Below are 19,015 nucleotides of genomic sequence, written 5' to 3'. Positions count from 1 at the left end.
TGTTCATCCACAAATATCTCATCCACATACCCTAACATGCATATTGAGGTCTTTACGCATAGTCACTAACATTACAAGATGAATTATATATTAAGGGGAATCTGTCATTAATTTTTTTTTACCTCACCTGAGAGCAGCGTAATGTAGTGTCACGGGGAAACTAGGTGAGCGAGAGCTAATAACCCGGGCCCCTGCAGTTTCCCTCAGACTAGGGAAATCCTGACCCTCTACCTGGAGTTTACACTGATGGTGTGCATGTCCAGGCCTCGAACCTCACCCTGTCTCCTGATTCAACCCTAGGCTGATACCTCCGCCCACCACCCAGTGAAGAGGTAATATTCCAATACCCACAGTAAGCACAGACAAGGATAAAGGAAAATATACACCACGCCGCAGTCACTCAGGAATACACTATAAATGTGCAGGGCAAAATAAATACAAATATGGGAAGGAGTAAATAAGACAAAGGAAAATACACCACCAGCAACGAATCTCCAACAACCAGCTCTCAACTCCAGACCGAGATAACAACGCACAAGACAGAAGCTATAGTCGACAACGCCCAATGATCAGGAGAACTATTTAAAGGCAATGGGCATGGCCCAGCTTCCAATCCGAGGATAAGGTAAATTAACCCCAGAACAGCTAGATAAAATCTAGCCGACGCCAATGAGCAAATAGTGGTCAAAAGCGGAATTACCGCTGTCTGTCGAACGACCTGGTCTGAACAGCGTCCGACATGACAGTACCCCGCCTTCTACGAGGGACCCCAGGGCCCTCACGGCTAATAGGACCCGGCTGGTCTGGATGGCGAAGATGAAAAAACCTGACCAGCCGATCCGCATGAATGTCCGAGGCTGGTACCCAGGATCTCTCCTCAGGCCCATAACCACGCCAGTGTACCAAGTACTGTAAAGTGCGACGCACTACACGAGAGTCAACCACCTTGGAGACTTCAAACTCCAAATTACCATCCACCAAGACTGGAGGTGGCATAGGCGCCGCGTCCACAGAACCCACCACCTTCTTTAGAAGAGACCTGTGGAACACGTTGTGTATCTTATACACCGTAGGGAGCTCCAATCAGTACGCTACTGGGTTAATGACGGCGGTGACCCTAAATAGACCAATAAACCGTGGACCCAATTTAAGGGACGGTATTTTGAGTCTTATGTTTTTTTGTGGATAACCACACCCAGTCATCCACACTCAGGTCCGGACCTGGCACACGCCTACTGTCAGCCACACGTTTGTACCTAGCACCCACACTCAACAGGCGCTGTTTAACTCTCCTCCAGACTGATGACAATTGAGCTCCTAACTGGTCCTCCTCCGGAACGCCGGAAGAGCCCCTCTGACTCAAAGTACAGAAATGAGGATGTAGCCCGTAAACACAAAAAAACGGAGACTCCCCAGACGACTCCTGGCGGTGATTATTGATGGCAAACTCAGCCAAAGGAAGGAACGTAGACCACTCCTCCTGGTTATCAGAGACAAAGCAGCGTAGGTACTGTTCCAAATTTTGGTTCATATTCTCAGTCTGACCATTTGACTGAGGATGAAACGCCGAAGAATGAGATAACTTGATCCCCAGCCGTGAGCAAAATGCTCTCCAAAATTTTGCCACAAACTGAGACCCCCTATCAGACACGATGTCAGACGGAACCCCATGAAGTCTGACCACCTCCTGCACAAATACCTGAGCCAGAGTCTTAGCGTTAGGCAACGAAGGCAAAGACACAAAGTGCGACATTTTAGAAAACCGATCAACAATCACCAAGATGACCATGTTCCCAGCTGATGAGGGCAAATCAGTGATGAAATCCATGGAGATTTCCGTCTAAGGCTTACTAGGTACCTCAAGAGGAAGTAGTGTGCCAACAGGACGGGAGCGGGGAGTCTTAGCCCTAGCGCACGTGGTACAAGCTGACACGTATGAGACCACGTCCTGTCGGATCTTGGGCCACCAAAACCGACGTGACACCAACTCCAAGGTACCTCTAACCCCTGGGTGGCCAGCCAGGACAGTATCATGATGCTCCGCCAAAACCTTTAAGCGGAGATGAAGCGGTACAAAAGATTTGTTGATGGGAAGCTCAGATGGTACCTCCTCCTGAGCCTCGGCAATCTCAGCCTCAACCTCGGTAGTGAGAGCCGAAACCACAACCCCCTTTTGGAGGATGGGTACTGGATCCTCCCGAGGTTCTCCCCCCGGAAAACACCTGGACAGAGCATCCGCCTTAGTGTTTTTAGACCCCGGTCTGTAAGTGACAACAAAATTGAACCACGTGAAAAACAATGCCCAGCGAGCCTGCCTGGGGGACAGATGCTTGGCTGACTCCAAATACAGCAGATTGTTATGATCGGTAATAACAGTTACCTGATGTACCGACCCCTCCAAGAAGTGTCGCCATTCCTCAAAGGCCAACTTAATTGCCAACAACTCCCTGTTGCCGATATCGTAGTTACGTTCGGCGGACGACAGTTTCTTGGAGAAATAGGCGCACGGAGGTAAACCACTCAAAGATGAGCCTTGAGATAGTACCGCCCCCACACCAATCTCAGACGCATCGACTTCCACAACAAAGGGTTTTGATACGTCTGGCTGCACAAGAATGGGGGCTGAAACAAAACTGTTCTTAAGAAATTCAAATGCGCGCACAGCAGTCTCAGGCCAAACGGAGAAATTGGTACCCTTTTTAGTCATGTCAGTTAGCGGTTTAGCAATGATGGAAAAATCCTTGATAAATTTCCTATAGTAGTTAGAAAACCCAAGGAACCGCTGAAGTGCTTTCAGGTTATCAGGACGTTCCCAATGCAGCACCGCTTGCACCTTAGCAGCGTCCATTTTAAAACCAGAAGCAGACACAATATAACCCAAGAAAGGCAACTCTTGAACAGAAAATACACATTTCTCAAGTTTAGCATACAGCTTATTCTCTCTGAGAAGCTGTAACACCTGCCTGACATGATCTAAATGAGCATCACGGTCGCAAGAATATATGAGAATGTCATCAAGGTACAGGATAACGAATTTCCCCAAAACATGCGAGAACACATCATTGATGATGAAATATTGGAACACTACAGGTGCGTTAGTCAACCCAAATGGCATCACCAAATTTTCAAAATGACCTTCAGGGGTATTAAAAGCCGTCTTCCACTCATCACCTTGACGGACTCTTATGAGGTTGTACGCCTCCCTGAGGTCAAGCTTGGTAAACCACTTAGCACCTGCCACCTGGTTGAACAAATCTGGTATCAGAGGCATAGGGTATGGATCACGAACCGTAATCTGAGTCAACTCCCTGAAATCCAAACACGGGCGTAATCCGCCATCTTTCTTCTTCACGAAGAAGAACCCTGCTGCCACCGGCAGGGATGACGGCCTGATGTGCCCTTTGCTCAAGCTTTCAGCAATGTAATCTTTTAACGCTTGTCTCTCCGGACCGGAGATGTTAAACATCCTTGCTTTAGGCAATTTGGCCCCTGGTTTAAACCTGATAGAACAGTCATAGGGACGATGTGGCGGCAACTCTGAACAACCCTTCTCAGAGAACACATCCACAAAATCCAGAAGTGACTCCAGAATGCTTGAAGTCACCGCAGCCACACATGTGGCCAGGCAATTCTCCTGGCACAACTCGCTCCACTGAATTATGTCCTGAGTTTTCCAGTCAATTACCGGGCTGTGCATAGACAACCAAGGAAAACCCAAAACCACCTGAGCAGGAAGATTCCTGAGCACCTTACATGTAACCCGCTAGGAATGTAGAACTCCAATGTGGAGTTTCACCTCAGCCACAAATTCAGTAATCTCCCCCTGAGAGAGAGGAGCAGCATTGATGGTGACCACGCGGATAGGATGAGACAGTTTTTCAATCCTAAAACCTGCTGTGCGCGCAAACTCCTCATCAATGAGATTTGTGGCTGAACCACTATCGACAAAAACAGTAATTGGCAGCTCACTGCCAGCAATAAAAACCTTAGCAGGGATCATGCATTGAGAAACCACCATGGAGGATATACATAAGCTCAGATTGGTCTCCTCCACACCCTCTGAGCGTAGAAGTTTTCCGCCGTTGCGTTTTTCTTAGACAGCAGAGGACAGATGTTAATAAAATGTCCAGTTTTACCACAATAAAAACAGGCTCCCTGCTTCCTGAGCTCAGGGGCTCAACGCTTGATATGTGACACCCCTGCAATTTGCATAGGCTCCTTGGGCTCACATGCAGCAACCTCACGTGAACCTAAACGGGACCGCATACAGTGGAAGCCGCGGCCAGACTAGGAAGGAGCGACAGCCAACGAGGGATGCGGGTGAGTATTTTCTGAACAGCGGGGGGGCGCACAGGGGGTGGGGGGGCGGCGGACACATAGATCTTTCATTTAAACACTATTATTCATATCTTCTATGCAGCAAACGCTGCTGCACAGAAGATATGAATCGCGGCTTCAGCACGATGCAGGGGACAGCGCTAAACTTTAGCGCTGTCTCCTGCACACTCCGTGTGGTACCCACTCGCCACACGGGCGGCACACGTGTGCCGCACGTATGGCCTACGTGAGCTCACGGGCACACGGACACGGATAACTCCGGTACCGATTTTTTCCGGTACCGGAATTATCTGGACGTGTGGGACAGCCCTTAGTAAAACTAAACGATTGTTTCAGTTATGTCATATACAGAGAATACGAAACACCTTTATGGATGTATAGGGTAGGTTTGCGTACGAACTTCAGCTGTCCCAAGTATACTAAAGAGGTAGATATTTTACATATCATGTGGACTTGTCTTTGCTTACAGATAATTTGGACCGCAGTCTTAAAGGGAATCAGTCAGCAGGTTTTTGCTTGTAATCTGAAGACAGAAGGCGTTACAGACTGAAACACACAGTTCAAGGATGTGTCACTTGTTGTGCTGGGTACTGTGAAGGATTTATCACTAAGGGATTAACATTGCTAGACTAACCTAGTGGGGTGGGGTTAGCTTTCTCAGCTCTGCTTCATTCTAAATCTAAAAGATGATTGTGTCAGAACGGCTGCACCCAGTAAACTAAGTGATACATCGTTGTATTCAACTTCTCTTTGCCTACATGTCATGTCGGACGCTGTTCAGACCAGGTCGTTCGACAGACAGCGGTAATTCTGCTTTTGACCACTATTTGCTCATTGGCGTCGGCTAGATTTTATCTAGCTGTTCCAGGGTTAATTTACCTGATCCTCGGATTGGAAGCTGGGCCATGCCCATTGCCTTTAAATAGTTCTCCTGATCATTGGGAGTTGCTGATTATAGCTTCTCTCTTGTGCGTTGTTATCTCAGTCTGGAGTTGAGAGCTGGTTGTTGGAGATTCATTGCTGGTGGTGTATTTTCCTTTGTCTTATTTACTCCTTCCTATATTTGTATTTATTTTGCCCTGCACATTTATAGTGTATTCCTGAGTGACTGCAGCGTGGTGTATATTTTCCTTTATCCTTGTCTGTGCTAACTGTGGGTATTGGAATATTACCTCTTCACTGGGTGGTGGGCGGAGGTATCAGCCTAGGGTTAAATCAGGAGACAGGGTGAGGTTCGAGGCCTGGACATGCACACCATCAGTGTAAACTCCAGGTAGAGGGTCAGTCAGGATTTCCCTAGTCTGAGGGAAACTGCAGGGGCCCGGGTTATTAGCTCTCGCTCACCTAGTCTCCCCATGACATTATAATTGGCCCAACAACAACAAAAAAAAAAGGGGTTTCTTTTTTTTGTGTTTTGTCATGGATCCCATGACTTCCATAACCCGCCAGTTGAGGGCGCTGTCCCTACAGGTCACTGAGTTGAGGGGGGCAGTGCAGCAACAGGGACTAGCAGTATCTAATGTGCAAGCTGGAGCGACAGTAAGAGTTGCTGAGCCTAAATTTCCTTTGCCTGAAAAATTTACTGGGGAAAGCAGTAAATTTGTTTCTTTTCCTGAAGCTTGCAAACTATATTTCCGCATGCGCCCGATCTCCTCGGGTAATGAGGCTCAGCGTGTGGGCCTGGTGTTGTCATTGTTAAGCGGGGATCCCCAGCCATGGGCGTTTTCTTTGCCATCTGATTCTGTTGCATTTAACTCTGTGGAGAGTTTTTTTTCCTCTCTTGGGAAAATCTACGATGAACCTGACAGAATGGCTCTAGCAGAATCTAAGATACGCACTATTCGCCAGGGGGAGCGAGTTGCAGAGGATTACTGTTCTGAATTTTGTCGCTGGGCGATCGATACACAATGGAATGATCCAGCATTGCGGAGTCAGTTTATACATGGGATATCTGGAAGGGTTAAAAAAGCCCTTCTGATGTACAAGACTCCTACTTCTCTAGATTCCGCTATGAGTCTGGTTGTCCGCATTGATCGCCGTTTGCGTCAGGGGGAGCATGAGACACCGCCTATGGGCCGCTCATTTACAGTCATGAATAGGCGGCTCCACCTCCCATAGGGGCGGAGCCGACTATTCATGATTGTAAATGAGCGGCCCCACGTAACCGCATACAGTAGAAGCCGCGGCCAGACCAGGAAGCAGCGACAGCCAACGTGGGAGCAGGTGAGTATTTTCTGAACTGCGGGGGGGCGCACAGGGGGTGGGGGGGCGGCGGACAGGTAGATCTTTCATTTAAATACTATTATTCATATCTTCTATGCAGCAAACGCTGCTGCACAGAAGATATGAATGGCGGCTTCAGCACCATGTGGGGGGGACAGCGCTTACTGCAGCGCTGTCTCCTGCACGCCACAGGGACTGCACACGGAGACCGTCCGTGTATGGTCCGTGTTTTACACGGACCCATTGACTTTAATGGGTCCGTGTAATACGTGCGCTCCCACGAACACTGACATGTCTCCGTGTTTGGCACACGGAGACACGTTCCGCAAAAAATCAATGACATCTGCACAGATGCATTGATTTTTATGGGTCTACGTGTGTCAGTGTCTCCGGTACGTGAGGAAACTGTCACCTCACGTACCGGAGCCACTGACGTGTGAAACCGGCCTAAGAGATATTTTGGGGACATATTCCAAAATTGAGTCCCACATCTCGTCTGAGATAGGACACGTCACTTTTTAATTTAGTTTTGCCCTTAAAACAATATTTTACAGACTATGTTTCTAAAAGGTTCCTATAGGTCAGGGATATAAACCGTTTGGTACTTTTCTGCGACCCTATTACATCTAATACTATATCCGCTTGTATACAAATGGAGAATAACCTACTTTGAATCTCAAATGTGTGTTGCAGTTGTCGAAATTTATAAAGCATACTGTGACTAAGGGGGTAGCCTCTTGTAACCTCAAGTGTTTTTAAAGTATTCTCTTCCAGTAAATGAGAAAGATTCCAGACCCCCACTTGTCGCTAATGTCCAAAGACTTGTAGAGAGAGAAACTCTGGAATATTCATATTATTATTATTGAGGTATACTTTGTAAAGGCAGTGATGCTTTACAGGTGTTTAATTTTCTTTAATATCTTCTCAGTAAGTGCTAATGTAGGGTATTCAGAAAAGTACGATAAATACGAAATTTCCCCGCTTCAAAACTGGGAAGCAACAAGTCCTTTCCCACTATATGTTGAAGGACAATTCCCCCAGAATTGTTTATATTAGGTTCCCCCAACCCAGTAAATGTTGACTTTGACAGGCTAAATAGTACAACAAGGCGTTCGGTAATGCAAAACCCTCCTTTGGTTTTTGCAAGGATTCTAGTTTGTTTCTTGGCTGTCCTTTCCTCCAAATGACATCCGTATATAAAGAGTTTATTTTTTTTGTAAAATCTATTTTATGGACGCCAGATCGGAGCATTGTGCAGGATGTACAGGAGCTGAGTCATGATTATCAAGCTGATATCTTTTTTTTAATCTTTTTAATAAAGGGGACAAATGAAGTTGCTCACAAGTTAGCGTTTAGAACAGAGTGTGATTCCAAGATATTTAAACTGGGATACCACTTGCACTTGGACAGTGGAATACTGTAAAGAGATGTTCATAGAGTCCAAGTAGAGCAGCATCGACTTGTCCCAATTTATGTGTAAGCCAGAGATTTTCCCGAAACTGGGGATGACTGTTATCGTCCTCTCCAGAGACCCCCGCAAATATCTGAAAAACCGAAGCAAAGCATCTGCATACAATGTTTCCTTTTCTTCCTTGGGGCCATATTTGAGGATACCGTGTATAGACCCCTAGGAACATATATTCTTTATTCCATACTTTTAAAAGTGGACTGTCATCCAAAATTAGACAAACAAATACCCACAAAAAATCACACAAAAATGTAGCTATAAAAAAATGTGATCGAACTCACCCTATGGGGACACCTATTTTTAGCCTCTACCTACCAGCGGAAGTTGGCACCCTACAGATTTCGTTAATGGCGCCCCCCGCTCCTTGGCAGCAGTCAGTGATGTACCCTACTAAAGGTGTTCCGGATCAGATAAATAAATACATATCAACAATCTACTATATCTCTTGAACAGGACCTCATATGTCCATCCAAAATGACTTGCAATGCACCATAACGTGAGAAAAATAACAATGTATTGTCAGATTGAGAATCAGTTATGTGCCTATAGAATTGACCTCTACCTGTCAGCTGAGGTTGGCACCCTACAGATTGCGAAATGGCACCCCGCTACATGTCTGCTATCCCTCAATGTCCCTAGATAGCCCTAAATAATTGGTGGAGTGGGTACAAGGTACAGGGTGGGTACAAAAATTTACTCAGATAATTACTAATTGGATGGATTATGCCAGTTAGCCCTCTCCTCAATAACCTCTTAATAATATACCATGCAAAGGATATAAGGTTTTTCGATAAGCTAGAATAAAATAGGAAACTGCAGTACCTATCCAAACAAGTGTTTTAGATGATTTCCTCTGCCTCAACGCGTTTCACCAATTGACTCATAGACTTAATAGATCATTATATCAGCAGATATTGTGTGCCTTCAGTCTGGAGGAACATGTTTAAATATCCCACTTCCTAAAGAGACCACTCCCCCACCCCATTCCTGTTTAGGGATACAAGTTCAGGATCAGTATATATATATATATATATATATATATATATATATATATATATATATATATATATATATATATACAGTATATAAAAAGTCTATCCCTACTTACTCATTGCGCCAGCACCAAGTTTGAGCTACTAGAGTTCTCCAACACACGCGTCCGTTCTGGCCCGAAGTGATGGAATCCGGTCACCACTGCACATGTACGCCACTTAATGTGGGTCACACTGGCGCGCATAATGGATGAAGGTGCCCTGTATGCATGTCCGGAAGTATACCGAAACAATGCATTCCATATTGGGACGCACAGAAGTTTGCACCATGTCTGCGCGACCGAATTTATACTTCCACAATGGAACGCATGCAATAGTCTGAAACATAATCTGCAAAAACCTGGACCAGGATCTCTATCATCTCAGATGCAGGCAGGTATAGTGAGTGAAAAATGATACCTCCCAACACAGTGAGGTGATGTACAGGAACAGGAATGTAAGTAAGGGAGACGGGGTCCCCATCCTATCTGGCCACATACATGGGTGTCGATATTAAGGATATTTTATAATAAGTGACAAATATGTAGATCTAGTATTCAAGGCCCTTGAGTAAAAATAATGTAAAAAAGATAAAGTAATTAAACACACAAATGTGTGAGCCCCATGTCCAGGGCAGCAAGATAGCAATAGTCAAGTATCTATCCATATATACAGATCAAAACCAAAGGTTGTATTTACAAAAAGCAGGCATATGAAATTTGCTCATTGAAACCCCTAGAGATCATAAAGCCATGTGAAAAATCCATTCACTCTCCTTTTTAAAGATGTTTTTATCATGATTTCCTCCTCTATTGTTCAGTTTATATACTTCCAGAATTCTCTCTGTGCTCGCAATGATGTAACAGTTCATCTTCCCAGCTCACAGTGAACTGTTGCTTGGAATGCAGCCTAAGTGACCTGCGGTAACCTCGATGACGTCACCGCTAGTCACTGAGGCTGCACCTGCAGCACCTCATTCTCCCATGGTTTTCAGCCTGGATAGTGGCATAATGGCACCGTCGAGGTTGTAAACCGCATATCGCAAACATGGATTACGGCATGCGACATCTTCGCTTTGGACAGGTGAGGGATATGGATGTTTATTATTTATTGTTTTATATTTTTACAAGGGACAAGAGCTTCAATTGAATGGCCGTAAGGTGAGTATAACTGTCCTTTTTTATTTCTATTTTAAATAAAGGGGTCAGTGTCTTTCTTTCAAATACAGGATTTTATTCTGACTGTCTTTTTTTACAATCTAACCATGGGGTTAGTAATGGAGAATATACATATTCCTTATATTTCACATTTCCTTACTTTAGCACAGATGAGTGCGGCCATAATCTATTTTGTATGTGTCTTTTTTGGCTATGCACTAGCATAAATTATTATATATATTGTTCAGTCAGTTTACTTATTTATGTTAGTAATGGAGAGGCATCATGGTGTCATTAGCATACTTGTGGTTCCCACACTGCTCGGTCACACTGTTTGCGTTTCCTACCTCCTCCTCTTGAATTCCTCCACATCCTCCTCTGCTCTCTGCGTTGGTGAGACTGCAACAGCCTTACTTTCCTCTTGTGTGGGTCCCTGCACCTCCACCCGGGTAAATTGCTCCAGTCTGGTGGCCACCTCCCTTTTCTTAGACTCACCAGCTCCCGCCATCTCCACTGTGAGAGCCGCCACACCATCTTGAATTTGGAGACTCGCATCATCTGTCGTCTTCTCCTGGCTTTTTGAGTTCATGGGGATGCTAGGCAATGACATCTTTGGGTGCAGCAATATATCCAGAGCACAGGGCAGTAAGTAAAGCAGTTATCTAAAGAAAGCAGGTAATTAGCTAGATGCTAGACTGGAACTCCTGTGTCTGTATTCTCTCACATGCTGTTTTAGGCCATGCCTCCATTTGGTCAGTATTTTACATCAATACCTGTAAGAAGGTGGAACAATCAGAGGAAAAGTATAATAGAAACACATCACCACTTCTGTAGTTATCACCCACTCCTGGTTTTGGCTTACAAATACTGATATAAAAATACTGAGCAAATACTGAATGTGTGAACATGGCCTTAAAGAGCAAGTAGGATCCACTGCTTGGGTCTGATGGCTAACTTAAAGGAAACCTGTCACCCCCAAAATCGAAGGTGAGCTAAGCCCACCGGCTTCAGGGGCTTATCTACAGCATTCTGTAATGCTGTAGATAAGCCCCCGATGTATCCTGAAAGATGAGAAAAAGAGGTTCGATTATACTCACCTGGGCGGGCGGTCCCATCCGATGGGCGTCGCGGTCAGGTCTGGGGCCTTCCATCTTCATAGAATGACATCCTCTTCTTGTCTTCACGTCCTGCGCAGGCGTACTTTGTCTGCCCTGTTGAGGGCACAGCAAAGTACTGCAGTGCGCAGGCGCCGGGCCTCTCTGACCTTTCCCGGAGCCTGCGCACTGCAGTACTTTGCCCTCAACAGGGCAGACAAAGTGCGCCGGAGCCGCAGCGTGAAGACAAGAAAAGGACGTCATTGTAAGTAGATGGGAGGCCCCGGACCGGACCGCGATGCCCATCGGATCGGACCGCCCGCCCAGGTGAGTATAATCGAACCTCTTTTTCTCATCTTTTAGGATACATCGGGGGCTTATCTACAGCATTACAGAATGCTGTAGATAAGCCCCTGATGCCGGTGGGCTTAGCTCACTTTCGATTTTGGGGGTGACAGGTTCCCTTTAAGAGGCACATTGCACCTTCAATTGTATACTACAAAAATTGAATAGTACTTCCTGACCAAATAAATCTGGTTTGTATGTAGTGCAGTCATAGCAGCTTGTGCTTGTTCACATTTGCTTAATTCTGTTAGGGGGTTCTGATCTGTCTTTGCCTCTTCTACTCTTGGAAATTTAGCAATGACGCTCCATCAGCTCTCATAGTCTTTGTCTACATGTAGACAGCATGTGATTCCTGCAGCCAATCAGATGGGTTAGCAGTGACTTATGTCAGCACTGGGCAGTGATGTAAGTAAAGTACAGCATGTGGCAGCTGGACTCACTGATTGTTTTCAGTCATTGCCATGGTCATATATGACTGCTTGTAGACTAATGAGAGTCAGTGATGAGTGATCATATAGGAGCGCTTAGGAAGCAGCCCAGAGGGGGACAGGATGTCAGGTCTCCACCGCAGCTCCAGTCGAGAACCTCCAATGGAGGATGGTAGCAATGAGAATGATAAATGGTCTGAGGAACGCAGGGAAGAGACACAGACGAGAGATGGGGTTAAACCACAACGCATTTCGACGGAGATTCCATCTGATGAAGATGGATCCTCCGTCGAAACGCGTTGTGGTTTAACCCCATCTCTCGTCTGTGTCTCTTCCCTGCGCTCCTCAGACCGTTTATCATTGTCTCATTGCTTGTAGACTAAGACTGGAAGGACCGCCAAAGCGTCAGTGCTGACTTATTAAGGCAAAGAAGATCTGAGTAGAGTTGTATTCTCTTAATTTTTATTTTTTTTGCTTAGAACTTTTGTGGCTCATTTAATTTTTGTAAAAAGTTGGATTAATCCAATAGCGGCACATTTTAACAGGGCTGTAGTGGTGACTTACTGTTTTTTGCATGAAAATGCTGCAGCCAAACACTGAGCTTAGTGGACTCGTGCCATCTACCTCAGTACAAGACCACTAGTATATAACCATACTAGTTTTTTGCCACAACTTTCATGTTTTGATATGTATTTTTCTAACTTTGTAACTCTGATTATTTCTGTACAGATACCAATCCCGAGCCCCAGGATCGATATCATGGGATATATTTTGCAATGCTGCTTGCTGGAGTTGGGTTTCTACTTCCTTATAACAGTTTTATTACAGATGTGGATTATCTACACCACAAGTTTCCAGGTTTGTTAAACTTAATCTCACAGTTGTATTCTGTAAGTCATATGCCACTCGTGTATCGTACAGTAGATCTCTACTAAATCAGCTAGATCTCTACTCTAGTAGAACTCTACTAAAGTTTTGCTGAGATGATATTTCCACTATATTTTATGACCCATGTATGCAGTGGCATATTTAATGTAATTCCTTACCTTATTTGTACAAAACAATTTGAGCAGCCCAAGAATGACAGACAAGTGTCTAATTGATTAACAAAGTAATGTTTAATCACCGCACACTCTTGATATATGCTTGTAAGAATTTTATTGTACAGATGCAGCAATAACATAGTTCAGTTGCAGGGATAGAGAAAATGGTGAGGCGACAAAAACATAACGTTTCAACCCTCACAGGCTCTTATTCATATAATCACTTTAGAATAAAAAACAAGGTATGAAAGATCAATTCCATAATATAAACTACAAATAAAATTACTAATAAACTGCAAATAAAATTACAAACAAAAAAAATAAAAATAAAATACAAGTATACACATGGCAGAAAACAACAGACCTACTAGATTACAAGAAACAAAGTAATGATGATTCAAAGTTTAATTGTAGTCATGTTTAGGTCTGGTATAAGCCATCAAAGAACATTGTATGGCAAAACAAAAAAAGGGCAAAAACTTGCAATCCCTTAAAGGGAAAGGGGTACAAGAAATAATATCAGGATCAATGTGACTGGATGTTTAAATATAGGGGAATTCGCTCCAATTGACAGTGTCATAAATACTTGGTATGGTGTATATCCTTATGCAGAGATGTGCCCAATCTATGTCAAGTTAATGCAGAGTAGGGAAAGTTGTAGCCGATATTACCTGTTGGCAAGGTTCACTGAACGATATAAAGGAGATTCTGATAGCAAATGACACTTGTTGTGGGAAAGGGGACTTAGATCTCATAGGAAAAATAAGCAGAGTAGGATATGTCTGCATATTGCGGATTTGCTGTTGTAAAATTCTGAGCGGATTCTTCCTCTCTTAGCAGAAAACACAGTTGAAAATCCACTCGGTTTTTATGCGGTTTTGATGCGGATTTTTATGCGGTTTTCTGTGCGGATTTGTCTGCAGATTTGCAAACTAAATAAAAATATATATATATAAAAAAAAGAATTGTGATATAATTTCCTTGTCCAACCTCTTCTTTTACATTCTCCATTGAAGACTATAATATCATTGCATACTATGTTCAAATAAATATCATGTTTACACACATAAAGCACATAAAAAACAAACAAAAGTGAATATAAATATATATATATATATATATATATATATATATATATATATATATATATATATATATATATATATATAACCAGGCCCAAGGTTTAGTAATGAACAGTTGTCAGCCAGGCACCCACATTAATAAAATGGTACATAATGGTACATGAAGACATTGGTACATAAAGAGTTAAATAAAAGAGACACACACACGAAATCTGCGTGAAATGCAATATCTGTTTAATTTTCAAAAAAATGTATAAAAAATTGCGTGAGCTCCCTCGTAATTTTCTTAACCAGCAGAGGGAAAGCCGACAGCTGAGGGCTGATGTTAATATTCTGGAAAGGAGTCAATAGCCATAAAGGTACCCAGGCTATTTATATCAGCTCACAGATGTTTGCTTATCCTTTACTGGCTAGTTTACAGGGGAACCCCAGAAAAAAATTGACATGGGGTCCCCCTATAAAATCGACCCAGCAAAGGCTAGGCAGACAGCTGCGGGCTGATATTAATAGCCTGCGAAGGGGCCATATATATTGGCACCCCCCCAGGCTAAAAACATCAGCTCTCAACCGCCCCAGAAATGGCGCATCTTATAGGTGCGCCAATTATGGTACTTAGCCTCGCTCTTCCCACTTGCCCTGTAGCGGTGGCAAGTGGGGTAATATTTGTGGGGTTGATGTCACCTTTGTATTGTCAATAAGTCACCTATCCATTACTAATCCTATAGTTATATGGTAAATAAAGACACAGGCAGGATAAAATCCTTTAATTGAAATAATCACACAGACTCCTTTATTAATCTTAATTTACCATATTTACTGCATCGCCTAATCCCCGAATCCCTCGATCTCTTGCAACAAAAATAAAATAATAAACCAACATAAATACTCCCTGTCCGACGCAGTCCATTTACCGAGTGTCCTACGACCACGACGATCTCACGTGTAGAACAGTCACATCGGGAGGTATTTGGGGAGTATGAATTTTTTTTTTGTTTTACAATTGAACACAGTCGCCGGATGATGGGACTACTGTCCCATCATCATCTCATGCTGTCACTGTTATATGTGACAGCAAACATAGCTGGATGGGAGTAGTAGTCCCATCAGACGATGCCTGGCTACACACGCAGACAGACACACGCAGACACCCGCAGACAGACACACACACACAGACACCCACTGACACCCGCAGACAGACACGCACATATTCTCTGCTCACACACTCTTCCTCCTTCCTTTCTGCAGCGTTTTTGGCATGCAAATCCGCAAACCTTTTTACACCTACGGTCTAGCTGCCGATTTGGCTGACTCAATGTAAGTCAATGGGTGCAGAAACAAAGCAGATCTGCAAAAAGAATTGACATGCTGCGTAAAATAAAACGCTGCGAATCAGTGCAGAATTTTCCGCAGCATGTGCACACCAATTCTGGATTCCCATTGATTAACATTGTTTGAACTACCCTTTGTGGATTTGGTGCAATTCCGCGCTGAAAAAACGCTGTGGAACCGCAACAAAATCTGCAAAGTGTGCACATAGCCTAATATGTATAAAGAGTCATGGGCCGTGGATTATTTGGGTCCAGGGGAGGTCCTGCGCCTTGATTTATAGGCTACAATGTGTAGTATTGACACATGGGTGGCTATAAATAGTGTGCTGAAGAGGCCACCTGACCAGCAGTGTGCAGGTGAGTTCACGCCCCCAGAACAGACCTCGCTGCCGAGCTGTGAAATAACCAGAATGATGCTTGGAACACACAAAAAAAAAACGGCATAAAAAAAGATTGAAGAGAAGAGAAATGGAATAGTAAGGAAAGTCATGTCTTACCACATCTGATTGTGAATTTGTGACTTGCGATTCCATCTCTGATGTGTTGGGTTGTCTCCCCCACATATAATAGACCACATGAACATTTCACCACATAAACCACAAAATTTGACTCGCAGGTGTAATAGCCTTTGATTGGTAGGACTTTACCGTCCTGGGGTGGACGACCATCTCAGACTTAATGACATTTGAACAGGTAGCACAATTGAGTCAGAGAAATGTGCTCTGTCTTGGTGTACTCAGGAATTATTGGGTTTTTTTAAGAGTGCCACCAATGTCAGCCCTGATAAGGTCATCCCTGATGTTTTGAGATCTCCTGCTGCACATAATTTGCTGCGGCACTCATGTCACGTCAATTAGTAAGATCAGCAGCTGCCACTATAGACTGAATGTTCCTTTCAAAAGTGCTGAGTGTACCGATTGGCTACCCTGCTGTCCATGTGACGGCAGTGCCACAGCCGATGGCAGACACTGGGAGCGTCGGTATGGACTTGCTGGTGGACCCGGGGAAGGTGAGTAAAGAACGGTTTGTTTCTTTTTAACAACTTGCAGGCTGAAAGGCAACAACCCATTATCGCTCCAAATTGCGCTACATTAACCATAGAAAAGCTCTTCTGCTCCATCATTTTCTTGGACTTTGAAGAACCAACTTATGTGCATGTCTTATAAAGATGAGGATTTGTCAGGGTTATGGGGATGTTTTTCTATAAAACCTTAATGGCCTGAAGTCACAGTTATGTGCCTTTCACAACATATGACCAGGTAGTTTCTCAACTGGACTTTTAAGATTGTCTTTTTCCTCTTTTTAGTATGGAGCAAAGCTATAAGTGCACTATTAGGCTATGTGCACACGTTGCAGATTTTCCTGCGGATTTTTCTGCACTAAAAACCGCAGATCTTGGCAGAAAACGCAGGTGCGGTTTTTGGTGCGGTTTTTAATGCGGTTTTCTGTGCAGATTGTCTGTGTGTCTCCAATTTCACCCGATCTGCAGGGACAGGGGGAGTGGTACTTCAGCCCAGGGGGGTGGCTTCACCCCCCCCCCCCGTGGCTACGACCGCTCTAATTGGCTGTTGAAAGTGAAACAGCCAATCAGAGCGATTTGTAATATTTCACCTATGAAAATGGTGAAATACTACAATCCAGCCATGGCCGATGCTGCAATATCATCGGCCATGGCTGGAAAACCTAATCTGCCCCCCCCCACCGATCGCCTCCCCAGTCCCCCTTTCTGCCCCGTACTGTGGTCCGCTCCCCTCCGTCCTCCTGTCCGCTCCCCCCGTGCTTCGATCCACCCCCCCCGTGCTCCGATCCACCCCCCCGTGCTCCGATCCCCCCTCGTGCTCCGATCTCCCCCCCTCATACTTACCGAGCCTCGCGGTGTCCGTCCGTCTTCTTCATGGGCGCCGCCATCTTCCAAAATGGCGGGCGCATGCGCAGTCCGCCCGCCGAATCTGCCGTTCAAGGTACATTTTGATCACTGTGATAAAACCTATCACAGTGATCAAAATAAAAAAAATAGTAAATGGACCCCCCCTTTATCACCCCCATAGGTAGGGACAATAATAAAAATAAAGAAAAAAATGTTTTTTTTTCTTCTAGGGTTAGGGTTAGGGTTTTAGGGTTAGGGTTAGGGTTGGGGGATCAAAGTGCTCATCACACATCTAGATAAGTTCCTTGGGGGGTCTAGTTTCCAAAATGGGGTCACTTGTGGGGGGTTTCTACTGTTTTGGCACATCAGACTAGGAATATTAACCCACAGCTGTCTGCATAGCCTTTCTGGCTCTAAAATATAGGGGCCCCCGAAAAAAAATTGCGTAGGGTCCCCCTATATTTTTAGGCCAGAAAGGCTAGGCAGACAGCTGTGGGCCAAAATTTGTGGCCTGGGAAGGGGTTAAAATACCCCTGGCTGTTCCCAGGCCATGAATATTAAGCCAACAGCTGTCTGCGTAGCCTTTCTGGCTCTCAAATATAGGAAGAGCCCCCCCAAAAAAAGTGTTGGGGTCCCCCTATATTTTGAGGCCAGAAAGGCTACGCCTATGAAAGGGTTAAAAAAAACCACACACACTAGAAAAAATTATTTTAATGAAATAATGACACCCACTTTTTGACCATTTTTTTTATTTAACTCTCAATCCACCAGAAGACCCTCGACCTGAAAAAGAAGTAAAAAAATAAACCAAATTCATACTCCCTGGCCCTGTCCGCAGAAATCCATCAAGGGTCCCACGAAGATCTGCCATGGAGAGCAGACACATCCAAAGATGTGTCTGCTCTCCACAACTGCAGCAACACACTGACAGGAGCTATGGCTCCTGTCGGTGTGTTACTACGCATGTGCGAGAGTTTACCGGCATTCATTGACCCCGGTACTCTCGCTTTACGGCAGTGCTGCGTGGGAAAGTTCACACGCAGCTGTACTGCCATAAACAGAGAAGTCGGCGCCATTGAACTCCGGAACAGTACGCGATACACTGCTAGGAGCTTCGCTCCTGGTAGTGTATCACCGAAGACCAGGCGATCGGCATGGGACACTCGATTTTGGATTCTGCGGACAGGGAGTATGGATTTGCTTTTTTTGGGGGGGATTTTTTTCTAGGGGCGAGGGCTTCGCATACCTGTATGTGCTGTATGGTGAGTATATACTCTATGTTATATGTTGTATGTACTGTGTGTCATGTCTGTTACGTTTATTGTATGTGTATTGTATGTGTTATGTGGTTTGTGTTACTTACAATTGTGCTAAGTTGCCGGACACAGGGACAACTCTCCCATCCTAATACCGGATGGGAGTAGTAATCCCATACGGCGATTTAGCACAATTGGGTGGCACTATCGTCGCATGGGGACACACACACACACAGACAGACGCACACACACAGACACACACAGACAGACGCATACACACAGACTTCACACACATATACACAGACACACATACACAGATACACACACATACATACCAAAATCGATCAAATGACCG

At 44.6% G+C, this 19,015-nt stretch overlaps 1 protein-coding gene and 1 long non-coding RNA gene across 5 annotated transcripts in view; one reads left to right on the top strand and one right to left on the bottom strand.

Annotated features, from left to right (window-relative positions):
* The window catches only part of SLC29A4 (solute carrier family 29 member 4), an 831,354-nt gene that overhangs the window by 297,941 nt on the left and 514,398 nt on the right, over positions 1–19,015 (top strand). For all 4 annotated transcript variants that reach the window (XM_077275614.1, XM_077275613.1, XM_077275616.1 and 1 more), the window contains one exon: positions 12,814–12,942. In XM_077275614.1, coding sequence (XP_077131729.1) covers positions 12,814–12,942 — 129 coding nt within the window. The remainder of the gene's footprint in view (positions 1–12,813; positions 12,943–19,015) is intronic.
* LOC143786326 (uncharacterized) overlaps positions 1–19,015 on the bottom strand; it is a 339,456-nt gene that overhangs the window by 169,101 nt on the left and 151,340 nt on the right. The gene's annotated exons all lie outside the window — the stretch shown is intronic.

This window comes from Ranitomeya variabilis, chromosome 7 (genome assembly GCF_051348905.1).
Source record: "Ranitomeya variabilis isolate aRanVar5 chromosome 7, aRanVar5.hap1, whole genome shotgun sequence".
Classification (NCBI taxonomy): Eukaryota; Metazoa; Chordata; class Amphibia; order Anura; family Dendrobatidae; genus Ranitomeya; species Ranitomeya variabilis.
Note: the sequence above shows the minus strand (reverse complement) of the source record. Positions and strands in the feature narration are given on the sequence as shown.